The 27,074-nt window shown below is 47.5% G+C and overlaps 3 protein-coding genes and 1 long non-coding RNA gene across 8 annotated transcripts; 3 read left to right on the top strand and 1 right to left on the bottom strand.

Annotated features, from left to right (window-relative positions):
* The first annotated feature begins 3,313 nt into the window (after window positions 1-3,313).
* Alox12 (arachidonate 12-lipoxygenase, 12S type) lies at window positions 3,314-16,231 on the top strand. Of its 2 annotated transcripts, none has more exons than XM_027946826.1 (14): window positions 3,314-3,530; window positions 4,077-4,278; window positions 5,374-5,455; window positions 5,559-5,681; window positions 5,802-5,905; window positions 6,137-6,297; window positions 8,940-9,083; window positions 9,878-10,087; window positions 12,698-12,784; window positions 13,016-13,185; window positions 13,723-13,844; window positions 14,685-14,785; window positions 14,908-15,078; window positions 15,197-16,231. In XM_027946826.1, exons 1-14 carry the CDS (start codon window positions 3,393-3,395, stop codon window positions 15,374-15,376), a joined length of 1,995 nt encoding a protein of 664 aa, XP_027802627.1. In that variant the 5' UTR covers window positions 3,314-3,392; the 3' UTR covers window positions 15,377-16,231. The 2 variants fall into 2 exon arrangements, with proteins under 2 accessions (XP_027802627.1, XP_027802626.1); XM_027946825.1 differs by having other exon boundaries at window positions 5,541-5,681.
* On the bottom strand, window positions 11,038-17,130 carry LOC114101719 (uncharacterized). Its single transcript, XR_003584388.2, has 3 exons — window positions 16,974-17,130; window positions 15,011-15,107; window positions 11,038-11,639 (listed from the first exon to the last, which is right to left on the bottom strand). It is a non-coding gene; the product is annotated as an uncharacterized lncRNA (long non-coding RNA).
* A 241-nt stretch (window positions 17,131-17,371) lies between these two features.
* On the top strand, window positions 17,372-19,207 carry Rnasek (ribonuclease K). The gene is made up of 3 exons (XM_027946853.2): window positions 17,372-17,574; window positions 18,278-18,354; window positions 18,874-19,207. The coding sequence occupies exons 1-3, from the start codon at window positions 17,497-17,499 to the stop codon at window positions 19,013-19,015; spliced, it is 297 nt and encodes a 98-aa protein (XP_027802654.1). The 5' UTR covers window positions 17,372-17,496; the 3' UTR covers window positions 19,016-19,207.
* A 218-nt stretch (window positions 19,208-19,425) lies between these two features.
* Bacc1 (BPTF associated chromatin complex component 1) lies at window positions 19,426-22,171 on the top strand. Of its 4 annotated transcripts, none has more exons than XM_027946848.3 (6): window positions 19,431-19,556; window positions 19,738-19,832; window positions 20,424-20,525; window positions 21,179-21,369; window positions 21,575-21,679; window positions 21,915-22,171. In XM_027946848.3, exons 1-6 carry the CDS (start codon window positions 19,536-19,538, stop codon window positions 21,917-21,919), a joined length of 519 nt encoding a protein of 172 aa, XP_027802649.1. In that variant the 5' UTR covers window positions 19,431-19,535; the 3' UTR covers window positions 21,920-22,171. The 4 variants fall into 4 exon arrangements, with proteins under 4 accessions (XP_027802650.1, XP_027802649.1, XP_027802647.1 ...); XM_027946846.3 differs by having other exon boundaries at window positions 21,911-22,171; XM_027946849.2 differs by lacking the exon at window positions 20,424-20,525 and having other exon boundaries at window positions 19,426-19,556; window positions 21,911-22,171.
* Window positions 22,172-27,074: the final 4,903 nt, after the last annotated feature.

Genomic DNA, 27,074 nt, shown 5'->3' with positions numbered 1-27,074 from the left:
CCTAGCACCACAATCATGCGTGGATGTGTAAAGAGTGTGGAAACCAAGTCTATGTCACTGTTGTGGCCTGTGCAAGGCCTCCATGCAGCACTAGAAAATGGCCCACTAAGTTGCATAGAATAAGGGTTCTCCAGCTAACCATAGTACAGCCTCAGAAAGGAGTGACAGCATTCAAGGAAGGAAGTGCTGGGCCTCCTGCAAACTGGGATGTAGGGTGCCCAAATTACTAATTGGAAATACATGATCATGTGTCTGCCCCGAAATCATATTCTGTGATTATACAGTTTAAAATTACATGGTTTATAATGCCATGTTTATGTGTAAGGACCTCAGGGACCAAATATGAATTTATATAGCCCCATGCCATACAAGGGCTCCAAACAATAATAGAAAGACAATAGAACTATCATCCAAATTGACTGCATTTTGAGCCACATTGGCAGCAGGAGAAAAGGAAAGGATAAAATTATTCTTACATTTAGAAAATGTTTTAACAAGTCTTTTTGGCTATGAAATCTAAGGTCCACCCCCTGGGGCATAATCTAATGAGAGATGCTTTGATCAAGAAGTTAAATTGTTCTGTGCAGAGAAGTAATGGGAATGTGGGAATGAGCTACTGGCAGAGAGCAGGGCAATAGAAGTCTGGACAAAGAGAGGTTAACTTTGGTTGCACCTGTGCCAGTGGGGACTTCCCTATGCAAAGGGCCAAGACAAAATCAAGGCCTCATTTCTTCTTGTGGCATATTTAAGAACAAAATTTTAAAATTTTAAAAACAAGAGGCTTCATTCTCTCTGTCAAAAATAAGGGAGAAACTTCTCCCCACCCTTCTTTCTTTTCATGAAAGAATTTGCTTTAGGAAGTCTCCATATTCTTTTCTGTCTCTGTGAAATTTGTGTAAATCTGTTTTGAAGATACATAAGCTTTTGTAAGCTTTATTACACAGGAATGTCTTTCTCAAGCAAGGAGCTGGGAGCAACCTCTTTGAAACATACACACCAAGGGAAGTAGAGCCTCCATCTCCCAGTTTCTATTGGAGAATGGAGCCTAACTTAGACAAACACTTTGTTTAACTTGCAAAACTATCTCCTATCATAAAGGTAAGACAGCAGCTTTGGGAGGCTGAGACACGAGGATCACGAGTTCAAAGCCAGCCTCAGCAAAAGTGAGGCACTAAGTAACTCAGTGAGTCCCTGCCTCTAATAAAACACAAAAATTAGGCTAGGGATGTGGCTCAGTGGTTGAGTGCCCCTGAGTTCAATCCCTGGTACCCTGCCCCCACCAGAAAAATAAAATAAAATAAAGGTAAGAGAAGTTTGTCCTCCTATTAAGTCAATTAAGTGAACACAGGTGGCCACTCCAATTACCAGGTGAGTCTAGGATACATTTTGTGTGAAAAATGGTACTATAAAGTCATTTTACTTGAGAATTAATTATAATTTATCTTAAGCACATGTAGGCAATGAGTTCTATCTGTTTAGCTTTCTTCATGGCTTCACAATCTCTTAGCAATTGCTTTTGAAGTGATTCACATGCTGACTTAAGGCTTATTCAAAAATAATGGTTTTGTTGCTGCTGTTGTTGATACTTGCGTGAAGAAGTTTTCAAGATTAGGATTTTTTTTTTAAATAAATCATCCCTAGACTGTTCGATAGTAGAGAGTCTGCCTAGCACGTGTGAGGCCCTGGGCTCAAATCACCTGGTATAGAAAAAATAAATTTTAATATATTCTCCCAACATTGTGCATGTGCTTAAAAAAGAAAAAAAAAGTGGGGAAGGAGTCTTGAGAGGTCAAGAACCCTAGTGGGAGGCTGGGGCCTGTACAGGGCCATGGGGAAACAGTATGTGGTGATGAATGGCAAAGGAATTTCTTCTAGAAGGAGTGATGCTGACATTCCACTGAAAATAATAAACTAATAGCAACTAATACACAGAGGACTCTGTGCCAGGCATTGTTCTAAAAGTTTGAATATATTAACTCATTTAGCTTATGCACAGTTTAGATTATTTTCCTCCATTGTAAATTCCCTCACAGTATACTAGGGTAGGCAGAAGAGTCACAAAACAGCAGAGAATCAGGCTGAAGTATGCACTCACTTTGGAAATAAATATATTTTAAATTCTTTTCTAGAAAGAAAAAGTAAACCATAAAAATATGTGTGGAAAAGGCCAGATCCTGCTATCGTGAACAATGAGAATTTGAGCCATTTTATTGGGATATTACAGAATAGGGTAGCCCCAGAAAACTGGGGGTGGGGGAGGTGTTCAATGGCTCTGTTCCAAGCACAAAGCATTTGGTAGGAATGGGCCCTAAAAGGTGGGAAATGGTATTCAGGAAGGACCGATGCTGGTATAAGCTTTGGAAGTTGGAAGGTGGGACTAGACACCACCCCCCTCCCCATGATTTATTCCCACCAGTAACCAGCACATCTTTTTGGTGTGCCTCAAGAAAGCCCAAGCCACCAGGACACATCCATCTGCTGTGAGTCAAATGGTTCAGGAAGATCTAGATAGGGACATGTGCAGGGGACTTCATCTGATTGATTCCTGGATGGGTGACCAGCCTGAGCCCTGCATCATCCTTTCACTGTTTACAAAGACGACAACCAGCACCAGACCATCTGCTGTTCCTGATTTTCCTACCCTGAGACCCTGAAAGGCCAGAAGAGAATTTGGGAATAAAAATTAACCTGGAACCTACTGAGGGTGAAGGAGCTGCACTCATCTGAGCAAAGGGGAGGTTGGAGGGAAGAGTCAGAGGGAGACAAGTGGGTATGGAGTCTTGAGCTGTTAGTCTTCCAGACTCTTGAGAAGCCCTGGTCACTTATTGAAGGACAGGTCTCAAAAGCAGTAATGATGAGGGATGGGAGGACTTACTGGACCACAGGGGTCTGACAACAGAGCATCCCCAGGGGACACCAGTACAGCCTCCCAGGCTAGCCTTCCCGAAACTTTCCTCAGGTCCCGGCCCAGAACAGCATGGACTTCCCTGAAAGATAGACTCACCCCCTCTTTCTCCTAGTTACCCCCAAAGACCTCCAGATCCCTGGGAAATGTCCTCATCCTTGTTCAACCTGGAGGCTCTTGCCCTTAGGTCTCCCCAGGAGGTCCAGAGAGGCCCCGCCGCACCCATTCTTTCATCCTCACCATGGCCAGGGTCCCTTTCTCCTCCAGCAGCTACACTCTGACCCGACCCAAAGGCACAGCCCTTCCCCACATCCTGCTGTGTGGCTTGAATCGCAGGTTCAGGCTAGTCTGGGGCGGGGACTTCGGAGGGCGGGGACGCAGACCCATCTTTAAACATCTGGAGCTGGCCCTGAGGCGCCGGCGGCCCCGGGAGGTCCCAGGAATCGCTCAGGACCTGGCTCTCCTCGCCTGAGCTCCTGGGGTCGCCATGGGCCACTGTTACCGCATCCGCGTGGCCACCGGAGCCTGGCTCTTCTCCGGGTCACACAACTGCGTGCGCCTGTGGCTGGTCGGGGAGCGCGGAGAAGCAGAGCTGGAGCTACAGCTGCGGCCCGTGCGAGGAGAGGTCAGCCTGCGAGAGAGGGGCCCCGGGCCCCTAGCCCAGCAGGGTACCAGACACGGGAAAGCGGCAGGAGACTGGGGGCCAGTGACTGCGCAACAGCGCTGGCTGGGAGTTCTACGGAGTTAGAACGCCCGGAGCGAAGTCAGGAACAGGGTTGAGAGCCATAGGCTCCATCTGGGCTTCTCCCTCACCCAGACCCTGGTCCTGGCAGCCACCAACTCCTTCTCCAAATGGCCCCAGGGTCAGGGTAGCCATACAATCTGTGGTCGACTGTGAAACTCCTCCAGGTACCGTCTCGGTGACAGCTTAGGGATTGGGGTAAACTAAAAGATGATGATGCTCCATCATCAACTCAAGTCTCAGAGGGCAGCGCACTGTGGGCTTCTGCCCTCCCGAGGAGCGAGGAGTGTGGGGCAGGTCAAATGGGGAAGGGAGAGAGGCTGTCTTCTGAGGCCCTAACAAACTGAGGTTCCACAAAGGGCCGGCTCCGCCCTCAAAGCGGCTTCTCTGGGTCCCTTCGGCTAAGTCTGGCAGGTCTGGCTCCCACAGAAAGAGGAGTTTGTTCTGGATAGTCCGGAGGACCTAGGCACATTGCAATTCGTGAAACTGCGCAAACAGCACTCACTGGTGGACGACGCATGGTTCTGCGATCGCATCACCGTGCAGTGTCCGGGAACCTCTGCAGAGACCGCGTTCCCGTGCTACCGCTGGGTGCAAGGCAAGGGCGTCCTGAGCCTGCCCGAGGGCACAGGTGAGAGGGCAGCGTGGGGAAAGTAGGCACAAGGACTCCTCAGAAACTGCTGGGAGCAGCGGGGCAGAATGGGATTGAGGAAGGTCGGTGGGGCTTAGAGAAAGGACAGATGGAGACACACATGAAGTGTAGGGATTCCAGGATGCAAGACAGCAAGAAGTTATGAAGTCTCTGAGTTTTACTCAAAATATATGATGCTCCAAGTGAGACTGGAGAGGGGGTAAGTGATCTGGAAATTCCCTCTTCCAAAGTGAGGACAGGGAGTAGGAGATGCAACGATAGGAAAACAGAGAAGCAAAGTATGAAGATCTCTCTTTAACTCAGAACAAGTTAGGGTAGGGACAGGTGAGGGGCCCGTGGAATGGAGATGGGGGTAACCTGTGAGCAGAAGACAGCTATGGAAACAAATTATACGATGTTAAGAGAGCTGGTGTGAGGTGGGAATAAATAAGGACAGCAAATGTTGAATTTTTACTATGGGAAACTAGTAAGAGAGAGATGAATACAGCAAATGATGACCAGGTGGTTAAGGATGGAAAAATGACACATATGACTTGAGACAAGTAAGTCTAAGTACAGGTAAGAACAGGAGAAAGTCGATAAATAAAAATCTACAATGGTAAGTCTGAGAAAAATAAAATCAGATCCTTAAAGCAAACAATCTTTGAGGGTCAGGTAAAGGTGTGGCACTTTGGGTATAAGACATGTGAAATAAGCCAGGCCAATATTTAGCAGCAGATAGGTGTGGACATATGGTGACTAAGATTTTATCACCTTAATTAAGTGAAATAGGGTCACTTAATTTCACTTAATGAAATAGGAGAAGATGAGTTAAGGAAAAAGAAAATGTGGCAACATGAGATTTTTGTCTTCAGGCAAAAAATGAGGGATGAAATAAGTGAAATTGGGAATACAGGACTGGTGAACAATGGGATAAATGTGGAGAGGGAATCAATCAAGAGAGGGAAATTCAGAGATAAAAGCAATAGAACAGGACTGAAAACATGGAATCTGGTGATAAAAAGAAAGTTAAGGACCAGCAGAGGAGAGCACAGAACCAAAGCTTCATGGCCAATCTTCTTAATGTCTCCCCAGCCCGCCTGGCAGGAGACAATGGCTTGGACGTCTTCCAGAAGCATCGGGAGAAGGAATTGAAGGAAAGACAACAGATCTACTGGTGATCACCTATCCACAGCCCTCCCAACTGTCCCACCTTTTCCCTGCCCCTGCCCTTATCACTGACCTCAACACCCTCCCTGAAGCTTTGTCCCAACTTCTAGCTGGGCCACCTGGAAGGAAGGGATACCCCTGACAATAGCTGCAAACTGTTTGGATGACCTACACCCAAATGTGAGATTCCAAGAGGAGAAGAGGCTAGACTTCGAATGGGCACTGAAGGCAGGGTGAGAAAAAGGCTGGATGGAGCTCAGAGTGGCATCAGAGTTGGGAGATCCAAGAATGGTAGTATATGGTGAGGGCCTGAGGGGTGAGCCAATGGGTTCATGCCCCAAAATATGTTCTAGGGCTCTGGAGATGGTCCTCAAACGTGTTTACACCCTCCTGAGCCGCTGGAACCGTCTGGAAGACTTTGATCTGATCTTCTGGGGCCAGAAGAGTGCCCTGACTGGTCAGTGACTCCCCCAGATCTCTCTGATGGTTCCTTTTGATGGCCCGCCCATCGTATTTCAAGGTCCCCCACAACTCCTTGCCAAGTAAAAACATGTTGTTCCTGTTCTGATCTCACAGAGGCCTCAAGAATGAAAAGAAAGGGACTCAGGATAGTCTGAATCCCTGAGGCCTTAAGGAGAAGGATGTCCAAGTAGTAATCTCCCTCCTCTACCCCTCTCCCACCCCACAGAGAAGATCCACCAGTGCTGGCAGGAGGATGACTTTTTTGGCTACCAGTTCCTCAATGGCACCAACCCCATGCTATTGAGACGCTCCACCTCTCTGCCATCCAGGCTGGTGCTGCCCTCAGGAACAGAAGAACTTCAAGCCCAGTTGGAGAAAGAACTTCAGGTACCCCACACACAAACACATAAACTCAGCATTGTTCTCTCCTTAGTAGTGTAGCAGGAAGAACTGGTGAAGATGAGAAGCCAAAGATAAGTCACAGGAAAGAAGGCTGCCTCTTGGTGCAGACTCAGGGGTTGGAAAAAAAAAAGTCTAGAAATGACCAAGTATTGGGGGAAAAACTTTTAAGAACTCTCAGCATAAACAGAGAAATAGGAGGCACCTCAGGGCACAGATGGGGGCCAAAGATGTTAGGAGGAACTATGACATTCCTGGCTGATGTCAGTGTCCTGGACTCCAGTATTCATGGGCACAAAAAAAGAAAATGAAAAGAAAAAGTCTGTGCCAACAGATGGAGAAATTCAGGAAGGTTTTCTGGGGAGTGAGGGAGGAGATGAATTTGGGACAGATGAACTGAACATGAGGAGGCCGAGTCCAGACAGAATCTTGTGTAAATGCATGCCTGTATGCTGTATTCAGTGGTAGTGGGAGCCAGGGGAAGCTCTGTGGAATATTTGGCAGAGGAGGTAAGATTTATATAGGGAGTGGAAGAGGGATGGCTGAGCTGATGGGAGCCAAAAGCAGAGAACAGACCATTAGGGGATGACAGAGTAGGGGTCTGGCCACCTGGACAAGGGATCAGTTGATAACACCTATGCCACTGGATTAAATGGGCCTAGTTCTGAACCCAGATCTGCTACTACATATCCTTGCACAAGACATCTACCCTCACTAGGCTGTTTCTTCACTTTAAAATGAGAGGAATTGGACCAGTAGGGCTCTGCCAATAGGGCTCTGGAACTGATGCAGGATGCTAAGCTGGACTGAATGTCTTCAAATGTTTTGCCCTTTGCCCTGACCCTTTAGGGATATAATTTTTTTATTTGTTCTTTTTAGACATACATGATAGTACAGTGTATTTTGATGTTATACATATATGGAATATAACTTATTCTAATTAGTATCTCATTTCACTGGTGGTATATTCATATGTGAACATACGAAAGTTATGTCCTATTCAGTCTGCTGTTTTTCCTATTTCCATCCTCCTTCCTTCCCTTCATCCCCCCTTGTCTAATCCACTGAACTTCTATTCTTCCCTACCTCACTTATTGTGTATTAGCATTCACATATCAGAGAGAACATTCAGCCTGGCTTATTTCACTTAGCATGATAGTCTCCAGACCCATCCATTTAAAGGCAAAAGTCATAACATCATTCTTTTTATGGCTGAGTAATATTCCACTGTGTATATATACACCACATTTTCTTTTTCCACTCACCTGTTGAAGGGCACCTATGTTCGTTCCATAGCTTAGCTATTGTGAATTGAGCACTATAAACATTGATGTGACTGTGTCACTGCAGTATACTGATTTTACATCCTTTGGTTACAAACCAAGGAATGGGATAACTGGGTCAAATGGTGGCTCCATTCCAAGTTTTCTGAGGAATCTCTATACTGCTTTCCAGAGTGGTTGATCCAATTTGTGTTCCTTTGTCCCCACATCCTCACCAGCATTTACTGTTATATTCTTGATAATTTCCATTATGACTGTAGTGAGATGGAATCTCACTGTAGTTTTAATTGGTATTTTTATAATTACTAGTGATGTTGAACATTTTTTCATAAATTTGTTGACCATTCATATTTCTTCTTCTGTGAAGTGCCTGTTCAGTTTCTTTGCTCATTTATTGACTGGGTTATTTGTTTGTTTGTCTGTTTTGGTGTTAAGTTTTTTGAGTTCTTTGTATATCCTGGAGAGTAATGCTTTATCTGAGGTGCAAGTAGCAATGATTTTCTCCCATTCTGTTGGCTCTCTCTTCACGTTCTTGATTATTTCTTTTGCTGTGAAGCTTTTTAGTTTGATACCATCCCATTTAGTTATTTTAGATTTTACTTCTTGCACTTTAGGAGTTTTGTTGAGGAATTTGGTTCTTGAGCTGACATGATGAAGAGTTGGGCCTACACTTTCTTCTAGGAGGTTCAGAGTCTCTGGTCTAAAGCCTAGGTCCTTGATCCTCTTTTGAGTTTTGTGCAGGGTGAGAGATGGGTTAAATTTCATTCTACTACATATGGATTTCCAGCGTTCCCGGCACCATTTGTTGAATAGGCTGTCATTTCTCCAATGTATGTTGATGGTGCCTTTGTCTAATATGAAATAACTTTATTTATATGGGTTTGTATCTGTGTCTCCTATTCTGTTCCATTGGTTTTCATGTCTGTTTTGGTGCCCATACCATGCCATTTTTGTTACTATAGCTCTGTAGTATAACTTAAGGTCTGATATTGTGATGCCTTCTGCTTTGTTTTTCTCACTAAGGATTGCTTTGGCTATTTGGAGCCTCTGATTTTTCCAAGTGAATTTCATGATTGCTTTTTCTATTCTATGAAGAATGTCACTGGAATTTTAATAGGAATTGCGTTAAATCTGTATAGCATTTTTGGCAGTATGGTCATTTTGACAATATTAATTCTGCCTATCCAAGGACATGGGAGATCTTTCCATCTTCTAAGGTCTTCTTCAATTTCTTTCTTTAGTGTTCTGTAGTTTTCATTGTAGAGGTCTTTTACTTCTTTTGTCAGATTGATTCTCTTTATGAATAGATTTTGAACTCTGCAATGGATACATTCCTCTTTTCTCCAGAATGGTTCCCTATTTGAGGCTGACTTTATCCTGCTGGATGGAATTCCAGCCAATGTGATCAAAGGAGAGAAGCAGTATCTGGCTGCCCCCCTTGTCATGCTGAAGATGGAACCCAATGGGAAACTGTTACCCATGGTCATCCAGGTGAGGCCCCCTGAGCATCTCATTCCCACTTCTCTGTTCACATCAACCTTTGCTCCTAAGGACCCAATCCCTTAACTTTGGCCTCTTAAATCCCATCCACACCAAGACCTATCTTCATGTCACAGCTCACAGCCGGGTCTTCCCAATGTACCTAATGGAAATACTTATTCAAGAATCATAATGGCCTCTTCGAATCCTCATCCTATACCTAGCAGTTGTCAAACATTAGTATGCTTCCGAATCACCTCAAGTGTTTGTTAAAACACAGGGTCTTCAATGCCACCACTAGACTTTCTGATTTAGTGTCTGGGGGTGGGCACAGAGAATATTCATTCATTACAAGTTCCAAAGTAATGCTGATTCTGCATCTCAGAACACACTTTTTGAACTATTATTTAATCTCTAAGCATCCTCTAATTCTGAATATCTATTCTCTTGGATAACCCTTTTTCTCACTATTCCCATCAAACAATCAGTTATTATTATCATTGTCAACAATTGTACGCATCCAACTTCTGCTTCCCTCTCTGCCACCTGAGCTCTGACTCCCATCCTATTTCTCCTAAAAAACTGCTAGAACCTCCTTACTGGACTCCCTGCTTCCAGTTTCTCCTGCATTCAACAAGACCACAAAATCATAGCCAGTGAGGAGAGGAAGGATTCTTATTCCTCCTACTACATTATAACCCTCTAGAAGGCAATAGTCTTGCTTAGTCACCTGTTTCCTCAGAAATGCTGATCGTGTCATACAAAGTTGATAGTTCAATAAATACTCAATTTTTTCTTTCTTCCAGATTCAACCTCCCAATCCCAGCTTCCCAACCCCAACACTGTTCCTGCCATCAGATCCTCCACTTGCCTGGCTCCTGGCCAAGTCCTGGGTCCGAAATTCAGATTTCCAACTGCACCAGCTCCAGTATCATTTGCTGAACACTCATTTGGTGGCTGAGGTCATCGCTGTTGCTACTATGAGGTGCCTCCCAGGATTGCACCCTGTTTTCAAGGTACAGGCTCTACTCTTACCTAACTTCTTCAGACACGTTATAAGGGAGCTCTCTGAAACTGTCAAAGATCTAACAGCCTAGGAATCAGCTTGCAGTATAGATGGAATATCATTAGTAAAAAAAAAAAAAAAAAAAAAAAGTCTTATTTATACTTTGGAGTAATACAAAGGCTTTATTCCTACCTTAGGAGACTTAATATTTTGTCAGGAAGAAGCCCCCAAGAACCAACCAAGAACAATTTCTGGAATTAAAGTTTGAAATCACAAGAGACAACCTATAAACAGTATAGAACTAATGGAGAATGTTCCACCCCAAGAGAGTAGTCAGCTAAGTAGCAAAAGATCAGAATACAAGGAGATAAGCCCAAGAGTAAGGCAGTAAAGATGTGCACTAGTGGCGTCATTACACAGGAGTGAAAATGAAAAATCAAAAACATGGTAAATAAAGGAAACAGAAAAGTTGTAGCATGTCCAGGTGCAAGACTGGAGAGAGAAAAATCACAAGTCCAAGCTTCTGTGACACATAGGAACTCATAGTTTGTGCCATGTGCTGTACTGACCTAGAAATACTATAATTTTATGAAACAATGTAGTGTTTACTGCTAGGCAGAAGACAGCTAAGTAAGACTTATTCTTGCTTTGAAAATGTTCTCAAAATCTCAATGACACTTTCAGATAAGGAACATGGCAGAGAAGGGCACAAAATGACAGAAACTTTGAACCAGAGTAATAGAAAAGTTGAAAGAAGCTAGTTTGGGGGTAAAATGAGATATTTGATTTAAGCAACAAGGAGTTTGAAGTATTGGCAAGATATGCAAGTAAGCACTTGGTATGGAGAACAACTGAACTATTTCAGCTGAAGACATCCATCTGGACCTCCCAACCTTGGCCAATATAGCTGTGACCCATGAAGGTCACCTCTTTGGAAAATAGACAAGAAAGAGACCAGTATGTTTAAAAGGATCTTGGGATTTATTTGTCACATGATGCCTCCTGCATCATCATCTTCTGCTCAATATTATTAAGTGAAACCTCAATTCAGACTTAGAATTCTCCTCTCTAGCTCAGTCCTACATTGTCATCACTCACCATTAACAATTTCTTCCCATGGCAAATAGCTGAGTTGTTACAGGGTACATAGGAGGGTGAAGCCTGCAATCATCAAAATGGCCACCTTTTGATGGCTAGGGTCTCAATCCTGAATCCTGGCTTCAGTACTTACCAATGTCTACATATTTAAATGAGAATAACAGGATGTCCCTCATGGTGTTGTTAAAGGATAAAATGGCATAAAACAATCATGTAACATGTACTACATGCTACAAAAAAAAATTAGTTCTTACATTTATTATTATTAGGAGTTGTTTGTCTCAGGCATCTTCTCTCCTCATGTGGACTTTGGGCCTTCCATGACATTCAGCATCTTTCATGAACTTTCTGAAAAGTTTCATTCTAATGTAAGCTGCTTTGATACCTTAATAACAAAATGATCACTTGGGTTTCTCCTGCATCCAGCATCAACAATTCAGATAAACACCAAAATTGGATGAAACCTGCAAATTAATTGGGTAGAAAGGAAGATAAATAAGTCTAAGGTACAAAGAAACATGTGTGAGGATCAAGTACTTTTTTTTGTGGGGGGCAGGGTTACCACTGAGCTACATCCGCAGTCTTTTTAATTTTTTATTTTGAGATAGGGTCTCACACTAAGTTGCTAAGGCTGACCTCAAATTTGTAATGCTTTTCAAGCCTTCCAAGTTGCTGAGGTTAAAGGCAGGCCCCAGGTTCAGGTAGCCTTTTTTTTTTTTTTTTTTTAGTTGTAGATAGACATAATGCTTTTATTTTATTTATTTATTTTTATGTGGTCTGATCCTCAGATCCAACCCAGTGCCTCATGCTAGGCAAGCATTCTTACCACTGAGCTACAATCCCAGCACCTCAGGTAACCTATTTCAATAGGCAAGGAAAAGCAGGAAAGAGGTAGCTGAACAGTGTCCAGGTGGCAATGGGGACAGATTTGACAGCAGCCCCTCTGCTCCTTTAAGCAGGTAGATCAATGTAGCCCCTCTATTCTGACTGAAACTACTTGCTCAAACTGCCCACAAAACAAAACCAACAGTGACATGACAAAGAGATGTAGAGAGGCTAGTTTAAGGTATGAGGATGTGATTTGTAGAATATAAAAGAAAGTCAAAAGGATCTGATTCATAAGGAATACCTATAATCAAGGTAGGAATAATAAAGAGAATGATAACAGTTATTATTGGAGAATTTCTGGATGTTCTATCAACTCTTCACACATCACTCACATAATCACAGACGTCACCAAAGCTCCCTGAGATAAGAGATCCTATTATTGCCCCCTACTGACAGATGAGGAGATTGCAGATGAGAGGGTATAAACTTGGCCTAGTATCAAAGGCAAAGTGGCTCCAGAGCCTGACTCACAAGGAAGTTAGAGAACATGAGACTGATCAGATAAACAGACCAAGGAAGCAAGAGGGATGAAAGCATCAATAAGGGAGCAGACCACCATGTTGGGTGCCAGGCCCTACAATCAAGGACCCAAACATAGCTTCCATTAACTAACCTCCAATGTCCTCCACTCCAGCTCCTGGTCCCCCATATCCGCTATACTTTGGAAATCAACACCCGGGCCCGAACCCAGCTCATTTCAGATGGAGGACTATTTGATCAGGTAAGGAAGGAATAAGTACGGAGCTGCCTAATCACCCAGCTCTCTGCAATCTTCTGCCATTTTCAGCATCCCAGATGACATATGAGAATGTCCTGACCCTTAACCTGTAAGTCCTGTCCTTTTATATACATGTCTTTAAATTTATAAACCCCATCTTGAACTTCTTGCATAACAGGCTATCATTCTCTGGTTCTGCTTCCATCCCTCAAGCCCTGTCAATTCTTATCCCAGGCAGCAAACACAGGTGGAGGGGGCCATGTGCAGTTGCTCCACCGGGCAATGGCTCAGCTGACCTACTGTTCCCTCTGTCCTCCTGATGACCTGGCTGACCGGGGCCTGCTGGGAATCCCAAGTGCCCTCTATGCCCATGATGCTTTACAGCTTTGGGAGATCATTGCCCGGTAGGTAGAAGGAGCTGAAAAATGGGTGGGAGAGGGAAGGTAGGGCTCTGGCTTCAGGTCAACATGGGGCAAAAGCTGGGAGAGAGAGAAAAGGAAGAATGAAGAGATGGTGAGGTCTAAAAATGAAGAGATAGGGGTGCAGTACACAGGTGAGGAGAGCTGTGAGTGTAGAGTCTGAGGGATCTGGAAGAATCAGGGTTTTACTAGGAATAATAGATAGCAGCCATACACAGAGGATACCTAGAACTAGTAAACTACATCTCCTTCCTTTATGCTAGTATGTCAAAAACCTGGGGAGGACTGTGGGTATAGCTCAGTGGTAGAGCACTTGCCAAGCCTGTCTGAGGCCCTACTTCCATCCCCAGCACCTCAAAAAAATTTTTTTAAACTAAACCCTGGAGAATATCCCAAAGTAAGTCAGATAGGATCTGTTCAGGTACAGGGACAGTCAGTTGATCTGAGGCCACAGCTAGAGGAATAGAGGTCAGAGACTGGAGCTCTGTGCCATGAGAGAGCTAAGCTCCCTTCTCTGAGCAGGTATGTGGAAGGGATCGTCCACCTCTTCTACCAGAGGGATGACATCGTTAGGGGGGACCCTGAGCTGCAGGCCTGGTGTCGAGAGATCACAGAGGTGGGGCTATGCCAGGCCCAGAACAGAGGTAAGATCCATCTCAAAGACAGGAGCTCCTCAGACACTGCAAGAGCCCTTTCCCAGCCCTGTCCCTCTGAGACAGAACCCCAACCCAGTATCATATCCCTCCCTCCACACACAAAAGTACCCAAATTCCAGTCACACATCTTAAGACTCAGGGAAATTCTAGATACCCATGGACTGTCCTTCTCAGAGACCCTGGCCATCAACCCCTACTCCTGTCCCCACCTCAGTCATAGATGCCCTGCCACGGCCTAGGAACCAACCAGGGCAGAGCCAGTGAGGGGTTCTGTCCATTCTGGGACTCACATGTTATCTTTGTGGTACCCCCATTCAGGTACTGCCTGAAGATATAAATAGGAAAAGTTTACCACTAAAGCCTATAATAACCCAACCTGGCTCTCTTCCTTTTTCCTATCTGCTATTATCCACCATGCAGAAGAGCCAGGTATTTTCATACTTGCCAAAGTGCAAGGTCATTTCCAGATGTAACCTCAATACTATATATGTTGTGGCTTAAACCTGAAGTTAGTTCCCTGATCTTTGGGACTCAGGTTCATTGGTCAATCTTGTCCTCTCTCTAGACAGTACCTTAGTTTATCTCAACTCCTCTATGCATGTGTGTGTGTGCACACACACACACACACACACACACGCACTACACTTTCATCTCCAAGAAAGAAATAGCCTTTCTCAAACTCTTCCTAGAAATCCATGTCTGACACAAACATACCTAAGTAAATAAACAAACACCTATCAATTCTAAAATACAGACCTACTAAGGCATCAGCCTTTATTTCTTTCCTATTATACTGAAGCCTCTAAATCCTGTTCCTTTTCTGCCCAGGTTTCCCTATCTCTCTCCAGTCCCGGGCTCAACTCTGCCATTTCCTTACCATGTGTGTCTTCACATGCACTGCCCAGCATGGGGCCATCAACCAGGGCCAGGTATGGATAGCTGAAAGCCCAGGTCCCTGGAGGCAAGTGTCTGGACCTTGGGAGATCGAAGGGTGAGAGAGGGATTCAAGCCCTAAGTGCCAGGGGTCTAGGGTTACAGTTTCTTCCCCCAGCTGGACTGGTATGCCTGGGTCCCTAACGCCCCTTGCACAATGCGGATGCCCCCACCCACCACCAAGGAAGATGTGACATTGGCCACAGTGATGGGGTCACTACCTGATATCCGGCAGTCCTGTCTTCAAATGACCATCACATGGCATCTGGGACGCCGCCAGCCAGACATGGTGAGAAGGGAACCCTCCGGAGAGGAAAACTACAGTTGGAAAGGAAAATCAGAGTTAGGGAATGGGCTCTAGGTGCTTCTGTCTTCAGACTAGAAACTAATCCTTTGTTCCATCTTAGGTACCTCTGGGGCATCACAAAGAAGAATATTTCTCAGACCCCCAGGCTAAAGCTGTGTTAAGCCAATTCCAAACAGATCTGGAAAACCTGGAAAATGAGATTACAGCTCGGAATGAGCAACTTGACCTGCCTTATGAATACCTGAAGCCAAGCCGCATAGAGAACAGTGTCACTATCTGAGACCTAAGGTGCCCCCACCTGAAAGATGTCACATCAGCTTTAAGACTGCCATGTCAATCTTGAATATAATGTTTTCCTAAGTCTCTGTTGCTAAGGCTCTGATTCCCCCCTCAACTAAACCTTCTATCAGTATACCACTAGCCCAGAGAGCACTAAATTTAAGAGCCAGGCAATATTTAGGCCTCAGAGTCCCTGCCACAATTACTCAGCTCTCCCACTGTAGCACGAAAGCAGGCACAGATGATGTATGTCAGTAAATTATTTTAAGTATGTTCCAATAAAAATTCATTTATGATCACTTAGGTATGAACTTCCATTATCACAAAACATTAGTTTGGGTTTTTGACTATTTAAAAATACAAAAAAAAAGTACTTTGCTTGAGAGACATGCAGAGACCACAGACTGGACTTGGTCCTTATACAGTATACTAGCCTAAGCCCCTGACCTTTCTTCCAAAACATCCAAGAGCATGTTTGGGGATACAAAGAGGAGATTTACTGAAGAAATTCACTACCTCTGTTAATTCTCCTTTCCAGGAATTAGACTTCATGCTTGGTGGCCAACTCACAGATTGCTGACAGTTCATTGACAATTTTCCCTTCACCCTGACTCCGCTATTTAGACATGTACCCCAAACTTCCCTGAATAGCCCAGAATAAAAAATCTTTGCCCCCAAATGACTTCCTTTTCCAGACAGTCCCAAACAAAAGATATACAAAACTCATATTTCAAGGCCACTTTTTAGGTCCTTTAATACCCAGTGATCTCTTTATGTTTCCCAGGATCCAAGTTCTCTTTCACAACAATTTTGATAATACTATGCACAAAATAAATGGGGAAATACCACAAAGTTATTCTAGCCTATGACAGTGTTTCTTTGGTTCTGGAGTCTCAGCATCAAAATGATCTCTCTCAATTATTCTGTGCTCTGTGTAGAATGGATACAACAAACTTAATGCAAAAATGTGTTCTTTGTCATATGTTAACACATTTTTGAACAATTTTGAACAAAAATATGTGTTCAAACCCAGGCACCCAAAAAATAAGCATTCTTCAAACATCCCTATGTTCCTGAATGATAATTACAAATCTGCATCGCTCTAGTGAAATACAGAAACATTCTGGAGTTGGGAGAGGGCGATCTACTCATATTTTTAAATCTTGTAGTACTTTACTCAAAGGGCCTACAATCACTTTCTCTAGTAAACAGGGCAGCAAAGTGACATTTTTGTGTACTTACTTTCTGCAATACCTGTAGCAGGATTACTCACCTTCACAACTTGCTCATCGAATCTGCTTTCCCTGGACTTTCTCTAACCCCAGATTTTCCCGGTTTCAGCATCCAAAAGTATACAGTTTTCCAAGAGAGATGATAAAAACCATACAGTATCCCAAGCTTTGTTGTTTAAGAGAACCATCTCTAATGCCAAGAACTCTCAGCAATTTTAAAGTGTTCTTGCCACAACAGCATGTTTTGGCCTCCAGGAGGGCTCCTATCTCCTTTCACTATCAGAACAACCATTTTTAAAGGGAGAGGGGAGTACAAAAGCGATAGACACGCGCGCTCTCCGGAAGAAATCTCTACGTCTCACTTACTATTTCCGCATCACAGAGACCGCCCCAGACTAAAGTGTCTTAGGGGGAAACGAGAGGAGTCCAAGCTTCTCATCCTAACAGCCCGTTACCCAAGTTACCAGGATCCTGCCAGAATTAGGCATTTCCGAAAGGTTACGGCTAGTTCCTCGTCACGTGACCCGTCAGTCTGATCACGTGATGTGTCAGCTACTTCCATTCAGATGCGGGGGTGTGAGGGAGACCAAGAAACCCTAAGCCCTCGCTCTTGTATACTCAAACCCTAGCCACACAGATTAAAAAGCGCCTCTGGATGCTCTGCTTCCGTCTCGGACACCACCTCCTCCCACCGAAGTTTCGGAAGGGCCCCAGGGCGCCATCTTCTCCGCTGCCGCCCCCCAGAATGATGGTTGGGGCCTGAGGCCACGCCCTCTCCTCCGCGCTCCGCGGCTCCAGCTCCCAAATCCAGCTCTCTGGACTCCGGAGCGTCCAGGGTTTCTTCTCATCAGGTTCCCTCACACTCAAGCAATCCCTGGTTCCCTTCTTCATGGCATCGCTCTTGTGCTGTGGGCCCAAGCTGGCCGCCTGCGGCATCGTCCTCAGCGCCTGGGGAGTGATCATGTTGGTGAGGGGACATCCCGACGGAAGTCGGAGCGGGCCCGAGGAGCTCCCGGGTTGGAGGGCTGGAAGGCCAGGAAACCCCAGGTCTTAAAAGGCAGCAGGCAGGCTAGAGGGGCTGATGGGATAACTGGTTGCTGGAGAATGAGACAGAATTGAGATTAGAAAATAGGGAATTAGAGCGAGAAGGTGCTGGGGCTAGAGCCTGGAATGGGAGCCAAGGCTGGTAAATTTGCGGACCCATTATGGTAAGAAAAAGAGGAGCTGGGGTCTTCAGAGATGCATTAGTTGGATGGAGACTAAGAGGGGAAAGGGAGTGCCTCTTCCTGAAATAGGTAACTGAGGCCTTCCCCTCCCCCTTGACTTTATCCGCGGCGACTTCCATAAATAATATGGAGTGCCTGTTCTCCCTCACTTCTTCCGCCCTGTCCCGTGATAATGACGCCTCTGAGAAGTATAGTCTGGGTTCCTGGGAGAGTCGAGTTGCTAACTATTCCCGCCCTTGTCCCAGCCTTTCGTCTCAGTGTCCCCACTTCTCGCCCTGTTGCAGGTGGCTGAGGTCGAATCCAGCTACAGCCACTCATACTACTAGCTCGTTCTGGTTAATCCCAGGCACAGGTGTTGGGTCAACATTAGAAATGAAAGGGATTTAGGGAGTGACCAGCAACAGTTGCCTGAGTTCAACAACTTACATATTCCCTTTTTTTCAGATAATGCTTGGAATATTTTTTAACGTCCATTCCGCTGTGTTAATTGAGGACGTTCCCGTCACGGAGAAAGATTTTGAGTAAGTGGTTTGGGGTAGTGGGGAGCCGGGTGCAGGTGAAAAGTGGCTGGACCTAGGGTCAGAATTGTAAGCGGGAAATTGCCGGAGGCTGGATGTTTAGGACCCTGAGGGAGTACTGGTAAAGGAGAGTTTCTCTATTTAGAATGTGGTTAGAGGCTGGGGATTGTAACTCCGTGGTAGAATACCGCTTTACGCGCTTTCTTTTATGGTGCTGGGTTCAATCCCTAGCACCATAAAAGAAAAATGGAATGTATGTAGGAGTGGTCTCGGAAATCAGGCTTCAGCGTCTCTCCTAAAACCCACCAGTTTAGGTGCGGCTTCTTTAGTTACTTCATCTTTCTGTGCCTCGGTTCATCTTGCAAAGGGGGTATTATAATGGAATAAATCCTTTAATCCAGAAGACTGAATAAGATAATATACATAAAAGGTCTTGGGACGGTGCCTCACACATACTAAATGCCCGGTAACTGTTGGATTTTCTTAATGACTGACACTTCTCTGCTTAATCCCCTCCCTCAGGAATGGCCCTCAGAAAATTTACAACCTTTACGAGCAAGTCAGCTACAACTGTTTCATCGCCGCGGGCCTCTACCTCCTCCTCGGAGGCTTCTCTTTCTGCCAAGTTCGGCTCAATAAGCGCAAGGAATACATGGTGCGCTAGAGGACGGTCCAATTTCCCCTCTCCAGTTCCCTCTATTTAAAGACTCCCTATCCCAGGTCTCCTCCCACCCATTCTGGTATCCTCTGGAAAACTGGGTCCCCCTGGCGAGAGTCTGCAGCCCTGGTTCTCCAAGCTCTGGCGTCCAGCCCCTCGGCTTGACCGTATCACAATAAAGAGAAACTGCTCTCTTAAGCTTCGCGTCTGTGCTTGAGTGACGGGGCGGGCCGGGCCAAGGCTGGAGGTCGGCCTGTAACTGCAGAGACCCGATCACTCCAAGGAAGTGTAGTGAAGCCGGCCGGAAGTGAGGCGACGTCTCCCACCTCTCCTTCCCCCGAGCGCCCGGGCCGCCTAAGCGACTGCGGTTGGTAGGGCGGAGAGCGGCAGGGTTTGAGCCAATCAGCTACAGGGAGGGTGGGACTTCCTGCTCCCGGGCCGGAGCGGCTTAGTAGCCCGGCTTTCCGTGGTCCCAGCTCGCGTGGTGGCGGCGGCAGAGCGTCTCCGTGAGGAGGTGCGCGGGGCCATGACGTCAGCGTCCACAAAGGTTCGACCTCCCTCGCGGACAGCGCTCCCTGGCGGCCACAGGAGGGGCGGGCCCCCTGCTTGGCTCCCGCTCTTTCGCGCGGGGCTGGGGGCGGGCGCCGATCTAGGGTGGGGCTAGGGTCTCCGGGCGGGACCGCGCCGGGGCTGTGCGCCGGCCCCCCGTAATACTGCCCCGCCCCCAGGTCGGAGAGATCTTCTCTGCGGCCGGCGCAGCCTTCACGAAACTTGGAGAGCTGACGATGCAGTTGCATCCCGTGGCCGACTCTTCCCCCGCGGGGTACGTGAGCCCAGGCTGGGACGTGGACGCCGGGCGCGGACGCTTGGACTCTGTCACAGACACAGATCCTCTCTAGAGCGGGGGCAAATGTTAGTTTCCCTTTGTGCCTGACACAGCGCAGAGTAGGTGTTAATAAATGATTGTTGAATGAATGACAGATGAAGTTACAGACAGGTCCACCACCTGACTCATAATTTCAGTTGTCCCTTGCTGCGAACTGACAGACCAAACCACCACCACTACCACCCACCCCAAATCATATAAAATTCCATCAAACTGCTGCAGACCATATTCAGGGGTGCTGTTGTAAGACCCCTACTTGTTGAGTTGGTGTCAGTGGGCCGTCTGCAGCAGTTGCACATTGATGAAGGAGAAAGGTGTTCTAGCGGTGGATGCAGTTTCATGTCGTGGGGGAGGGGTCCCCAGAGGTTTTTTGTTTGTTTGTTTTTAAGTAGGACCCCTTTTAGTCCTTGGAAGGGGACCCAGAGATTGGGGGCAGAAGGCTGATTGGCTGTGGAATGCACAGCCCGTGGGCTGGATCCACTCCCTTCTGCTCCCGTTTTTGCTACCCCACCTCTCCCCTTCCGACAGTGCGAAGTGGACGGAGACGGAGATAGAGATGCTGAGGGCTGCTGTGAAGCGATTTGGGGACGATCTTAATCACATCAGCTGTGTCATCAAGGAACGGACAGTGTGAGGGAGGGTGGCTGGCAGAAAAAGGGGGGTGGGCAGCTTTCTTCCTCCTTACCCATTATTCCTTCTTCCTCAGAACTCCCAGTTCAGCATCTTTCCTACTGTGTTGCTAGTTTTGTTAGCATTCCCTGGAGGACTGAAAGAATATAAGAATTGTCACAGTTGGTCAAAAGTTCCTAAAATGCCATGGTAGTCAGAACCTTCCAAGAATTTTATTTTAGGGTGCCTGAGCTACTCAATTATTGTATTTCATAATGGGAATCCCTGGTGATTTATATAGATCTTTTGAGATTCTCATTTTTCCAGGGGTATTGTGATTCTGAAATAGTTGATCCAGATCTACTAGTAAGTCTCAGTCTACCTTTAAATCACCAAGCCTTACCTGGTGGCACTACACATCCATACATCTCTCCCAGAAGATTAGGGAATGGGCCTTTCTGCTACTCTGTTCAGGGACTCCACTCTTCACACTCCATCTCCCTAATTGAGTACAGAGCTTCACAAAAATGAGAGCCCTACCAAAGGCCTGGGGCCCTAACCTGGATTCTTATGTAGGGCTCCCAGAATTCCTTCAGAGTGACCCATTACCCCTGCCCTCCCCTTTTCCCTCAGCTTGCTGACCCCTTCCCTAATCTGCTGTCTCTTCTCTTCAGGGCTCAGATAAAGGCCACTGTAAAACGAAAGGTATATGAAGATTCTGGCATCCCCCTTCCAGCTGAATCACCCAAAAAAGGGCCCAAGAAGGTGGCATCTGGTGTCCTGTCGCCTCCTCCAGCTGCCCCTCCACCCAGCAGTTCCAGTATCCCAGAGTCCGGGGGACCCCCCATAAAGAAACAGAAGGCTGGTGAGGGCTGTGGAGTTGTTGCTGTCTAGGGTACGGGTTAAAGGTCCCATCTGAGGTTCAGTGAGAGAATTGGGCCTGGGTCAAAGGATAGATCTCATTTTCTCTAGGGTGGTTTCCAGAATGGGGGAGGTAGAGCACAAAGCTTTGGAAAACTGGGGAGGGGAGAAGTCAGGGAACCTAGAACCTAGCCTATGCCCCCTCCCAGATGTGACACTCAGTGCTCTGAATGACTCCGACGCCAACAGTGACCTGGTGGATATTGAAGGGCTAGGAGAAACTCCTCCAGCCAAGAAACTCAACTTCGACCAGGGTAGGAGTCTTCCTCCTCCCACACTGGCTGGGGTTGGGGGGAAGTGCTCACCTGATGGCAGGGGTGGGTGTCAGCAAGAGCATCTCCCTTGTTCAGGGGCTTTGAAGGGAAGGTGCTCTCACAGTGCCAGGGACTGGGTCAGTAAGAAGCAGGGTATTTGGAGAGGTGGGAGTTGTCTTGGAAACTACTTGGGACTTGCTCCATCTCTGTCCATTTTACTTCCTGTTCCAGACAGCCTGACCCTGGATTCTGGCCTTCTCACAACCTCTGCTGATGCTCCTCTACTCTCCTGCTGAGCCTTCCACCTCTGACCTTCTCGCTATTCGCCCTGGACCTGTGGATCACCTGGGACTCAGAACGAGGCCTGCATGAGAGAGGGAAGGAAGGCTGCCAGGACTGTCACCTAGCTGTCCCTGATAATCATCTGCCCTCAACCCCTGACTTACATCTGATGGACAGTTTTATACAGAAAATAAAGATTCTCTCTCAGCATGGTGCTGGCAGCTGCTGTTCCTTCACTTCTCCTTAGCCCTCAGGGGCTTGGCCCCTCCTCAGTAGTTCTCACCACCCTGCCTGGAGCAGCACAGCCAATACTGGCAGACTCACTTCCCAGTGCCAATATTTCTGTGCTGCTAGAGCCAGGGGAGCTGGGTGTGGGCAACAAAGACTCCACTTTGCTCTCTGGATCCAGACTTACTCCCAGGGTTGCTGGCGGTCAGTATTCCTGAGACTATCCTAGAGATTTTAAAGGAGCTGTTCCAGTGCTTTCATACCCTTTTCTTCCCCACCTCACAAGAACTTTGCCACAAGGCCCCAGATATTTGTGTCGCTTCTCCAGGGTGGCCTTCCAGGGCCAGGCCTCAGCGGTGCCTCCCCCACCCTCGCTCTAACACCACAGTGTGGTTTGGACGTGGCCACAATGCCGTACAAACCACAGTGTGCTGCTGGGGCGGGGGCAGGACGGGTGGGTTGAGAGGAATAGAGCACAAGATGGTGCTATGAAGACCCCCCCACCCAAGAGCAGGGAAACAGAAGGCATAAAAGGCAAACATGGCCCCACAAAAGGTTGGGGAAAACCAGGAACCAGGGACAGGAGTTGAGCAGGCAACTGGAAGGAGAGAGGCCTAGGGGATGAGTTCACAATGTAATAAGACTGGAACCATCTTCCCTCTGAAGGAACTCAATTCAGTGGATCCCTAGGGTGGGATCAAGGGCAGAGGAAATAGGGAATGACTAGGGGGTGACCAACAAACTGCCTCCTGACTCAGCAAGGGCAGAGACCCAAGGCTTCCTGTGTCCATTTCTCCCCTCCCTGGGTCAGAACCCAAGAGAAACGCTAGGAGAGACAGAGGGCCAAGGACAGCAGGGTTGGGAGTTGGCAGTCCAGAGGTGGTGGGGCCGGAACATGGTTGGGAGAGGGGGGCCGGAAGTCGCCCTGGGCCCTGGGCCTGCCACAAGATGGAGGCCAAAGGCAGGAAATGGAGGCCAGGGGGAAAGGGGAGCAGCAGTGCCCAGGAAGGGGGCTATCTGGATCTGAAGGCCAGATATTCAACCCCTAGTGCTGCTCCCAGTCCCCCATGGCCCTCCAAGGACCATGCCCCACCCCCACAACACCACCCACCAGCCTATCCACCAGGCCCAGGCAGGCGGGCCCACCCCAGAGAGCCACGTTTAAGCTGAGACAAACATGCCTCTCCCCACCCCCAACCCTAGGCCTTCCCTTAGCCTTTTCCTCCTGTCCAGGACTTAATTTTTTAAAGTACCTCCCAGAAAGCAAAATCCAAGGGCCAAAATCCCTTCTGCAAATCAAATTAGTACCCTGTAAAACCCAATGTTATCCTGCCACATCCCATCCTACCTTTTACCAACCCCCTTCCGACACACCCCCAAAACTCTTTAACAATCAAAAAGATCTAAGATGGTGTAAGTAAGTAGTCTTTTTTAGGCCCCTTGTGTTGCCAGACTCCCTCCCCGAGACCCCTATCTGTCCTACATTAAACACTGCTAAGGCCCCCTGCTCCTCATTGCACCCCCAGAGCCCCAAAACAGTAGCTATCCCCAGCTCCCACCCTCGGCAGAGTCTTTGTGGGGGTGAAAGAGAAATCAAACACTATTCTAAAGGTTGGGGATGTTGGGAAGCATTCTGCTCTCAGACTTCAGTCTCCATCTGGGGGGCTGCAGTTTAGGGGTATAAGAGAAAGACTCTCCAATCATCCCCCCAATTCCAAGACTGACAAAGCCCAACCCCACCCCAACACGCACCTCCAAACCTCCCCCCCAACCCGCCACGTCTCTCCTGAAAACAGGGGACACTTTCCTCCCCACTTACCTCAGCTACTCTCCCCTGAGATCCTGGTCCCTATTTTGAAAGGAGCAAATTTTGGGGTGCATCCCTTACATTTGGGGTGCAGGAGAAAGGAGCCGCCCCAGTCGCATCGCTGGCCTCCTTCCTCTCGGCTGGCTCAGGGACTGGGGAGTGCCCTGGGGAGGGGGGACCCCCACAAGAGAGCTCTGGAGGGGGTTCCTCCACTCCCAGTCAAAATTGGGGACACCCCCCCAAAACCCGTCCCAGCCCATCCGTCTCCAACTCGGCGGGAGAGGCAGCTGCAATGCCCCAGTCAGATTCCCCCAACACTACATTCCTCACCCCATCTAGAGGGGTCCCGGGGCCCCCAAAAAATCCCAAAAAAATCTAGGATGTTGGGAAGACGGTCCTGGACTAGATCCCCAAATTTGGGGTCCTTAGATACCCCCGTTTTTTCAGGAAAATTCCGTCTTTCGCCTGCCTCCCGCCAGCCCTGCTCTGTCCCGATGCCAATTTTGGAAGTCACTCCCTCCTTCCTCCTCCCCGTCTCTCCAGGGCCCCCCCTGCTTGGGGGCTAGGGTCCAGGACACCTGGCTTCCAGACCAGGGGGGGCACTCCTCAAAGGGCTAGGGGCCAGGAGGTCAAGCTCATTGCTCCTGTCTTAAGGAAGCAGGAAAGCCCGATCCTCCCTTCCCCTCCCCCCTGGCTGGTCTCGGTGGTGGTTTAGGAAAGCCTGGAGGATTGGAATCTGCCATTGCTGTTGCACAGGCAGTTTTTTTTTTTTTTTCCTTGGGTTGGGGGGGTGGGCGATGGGAGGGAGAGAGGGGAGGAGAACCGAAGAGAGCAGGGACCCAGGCGGGAAGAGCTGGCCTGGCTCACCCTCTAGCCCCTGCTGCCGTTGGGAACCCCTCCCCCCTCAGCTCACCCACACTCCAGTCCTCTGCCTGCTTTCTGTTTGGGGCTGTTATCTTAGAAAATCAGGGTACAGGAATCCCCTCCTTTCACCCCCACTGCCACCTTTCCTTGCCACAGTTCCAACAGCACTGCCCTGCTCAGGGGTGTCTACTTTACTAAAAGACACCCCATTTTCCCCCATCTTCCCCCAAACTTAAGTGTTTTCCCTAAATACATTGGGGTTTGGAGTCTGAAACCACTTCTTCTCTCTCAGATCTATCCAGACCACAAAGTAATAAGTCCATCAGGAGGCATCATGGCCTTTCCAAATTTCTCCCTTCAAATCATGTGCTTATTTAGGGGTTCACTAAAGAAATTTCTAGAATCTGGGGTGAGAGGGAGCTCTAAGCGAAAGATACTCAACTCAGAAACGTGCTCCAAATCAAAGGAATCTCCAAATCAATCTCACCTCATGATCTATCCCCCAGCTTCACCCAAATGCACCCAAAGTGTAACAAAACAGCCCCAAATAAGGATACCCCCCAAATTTAATCTTCTATCCTGAGGGACCTCACATAATAGCTCCCCCTGGACAAAGTTTCCTAGTTATCCATGCATACACAAGAATAACCTCCCCCTCAAAATAAGTTTTCACATGATTCAAATATACAACTTTACACCCCCCAAAACCCCCACCCAACCACACAAAGCCTTCAAACTTGCTCTCAGCTTCCTATTATGTGCCTCCTCAAAGTAATTTAAAAACAAAAATCTCCAAACTGAATTTCATGTCCTCAACAATTTAGTCTGAGTCTTGACACTTATACCCCAAAAGACTGTACCCCAAAATCAGCATGAGCATTCTGGCTTTTCTGATAATCCAAGATGACAGAGATAGATACGGACTCCAAATTGTAGGTGTCAGAATCCTCAAGCCTCAAACATACCATAGACCCTCAACCAAATGATCTATCCCCCAGCTTCACCCAAATGTACCCAAAGTGTTACAGCCCCATTGCCTGTAACAGTCAAATCAACACCCACTAACAAATGGCACCCCATAACTGACCAGATAACATTCTATCCTGATACCAAAGGGAGCCCCTAGCCTAATTCTCACCACCAGACTGGACAGAGACCAAAGTAACCTTCATATGCCAAAGCGACCTCACCATTCTGTGTCCTTAGTCATCCCCAATTCCCACTTAGCTGTTCTTCCATGCACTCAAGTAAAGACAACTTCAGATCTGACCAGAGGGCTCTAGGCCTGGATATGCAGCTCCATGGTAAATACTTAATAATTCCTGGTCAACTGTATACCCTTCTGAGACCAAATCCAAAGAGGTCCGCTTTTGCAGCTGGTCTGGTCCCTCTTCTCCAAATAAGCCTTGCCCCCCCCCAAGTCTCCCCAAACAAAATATGAGGGTGTGATCTCCCAGATCAGCAGTTTTAAAATTAGAATTGTCAAGCCCTCCTTCTCTCTCTCACTCTTCTCTGTTGAGTGTAAATTCGGTTTACCCTACCCAATTTTCTTATTAGTGTTTACTAAAAATAATATCTTGATTAGATATCTTGAATATCTTGATTAGAAAAGAAACATTGTGCCCCCAGGCTCAAGCCCCACTCCCTGTCTCACCCACTCCCCTCATTCCCAAAGTCCTGGATTTCCCACTTCCGTAGGAAACCCAGCCTGACGGAAAGTCCCCGGGTCCCTAACTCTACCTCTCTTTTTCTAGAACTCCTCTAAGAGGCAGAAGTGCAAAATAAACCACCGCAAAGGGGAGGAAGCCCAAAGTTTCAGCCGCCAAGACCAAATCCATCCAGCACCCTAGTCTGTGCACAACCCCAGCCGGGTGGAAACCACGGGGCGGGGCGAGGCGAGGCTAGTGCTCGTCCGCCCCCTCGTGGAAAGAGCCAGACATTGCCGAGCTTCGCCTACTTGCCGCGCTGGACCCCGGCGTCCCGCCAGCCTCAAAGCGTAGCCGACCGGCGGGTGCTCGAGGACCTATTGAGCTGGGACTGGGGGACAGCGAGCGGGCTTTGGGCGGGAGTCGGTCTCTCTGAATCCCTAAAAGGACTCAGAAGAGAGTTGGGGCGGGAGGCCGGACGCCTAGGTCTCCTGAGCGTCTTTCGGCCCCCACCCGGGGCTTTCCCCACCTCCTCGAGGGGAAGCAGCTGGCGGAGCCGTCCGGTCTC

This window comes from Marmota flaviventris, chromosome 17 (assembly GCF_047511675.1).
Source record: "Marmota flaviventris isolate mMarFla1 chromosome 17, mMarFla1.hap1, whole genome shotgun sequence".
Taxonomy (NCBI): Eukaryota; Metazoa; Chordata; class Mammalia; order Rodentia; family Sciuridae; genus Marmota; species Marmota flaviventris.
Note: the sequence above shows the minus strand (reverse complement) of the source record. Positions and strands in the feature narration are given on the sequence as shown.

Coding starts and splice junctions, on each gene's coding strand:
- Alox12 (XM_027946825.1), top strand. CDS start 3,393: ATGGGCCACTGTTACCGCATCCGCGTGGCCACCGGAGCCTGGCTCTTC. Junction 9,084..9,877: donor TGTTACCCATGGTCATCCAG/GTGAGGCCCCCT, acceptor TCTTTCTTCCAG/ATTCAACCTCCCAATCCCAG. Junction 13,845..14,684: donor ATGCCAGGCCCAGAACAGAG/GTAAGATCCATC, acceptor TTTTCTGCCCAG/GTTTCCCTATCTCTCTCCAG.
- Rnasek (XM_027946853.2), top strand. CDS start 17,497: ATGGCATCGCTCTTGTGCTGTGGGCCCAAGCTGGCCGCCTGCGGCATC. Junction 17,575..18,277: donor CCTGGGGAGTGATCATGTTG/GTGAGGGGACAT, acceptor CCTTTTTTTCAG/ATAATGCTTGGAATATTTTT. Junction 18,355..18,873: donor GTCACGGAGAAAGATTTTGA/GTAAGTGGTTTG, acceptor CCCCTCCCTCAG/GAATGGCCCTCAGAAAATTT.
- Bacc1 (XM_027946846.3), top strand. CDS start 19,536: ATGACGTCAGCGTCCACAAAG. Junction 19,833..20,423: donor GCCGACTCTTCCCCCGCGGG/GTACGTGAGCCC, acceptor CCCTTCCGACAG/TGCGAAGTGGACGGAGACGG. Junction 20,526..21,178: donor GTCATCAAGGAACGGACAGT/GTGAGGGAGGGT, acceptor TCTTCTCTTCAG/GGCTCAGATAAAGGCCACTG.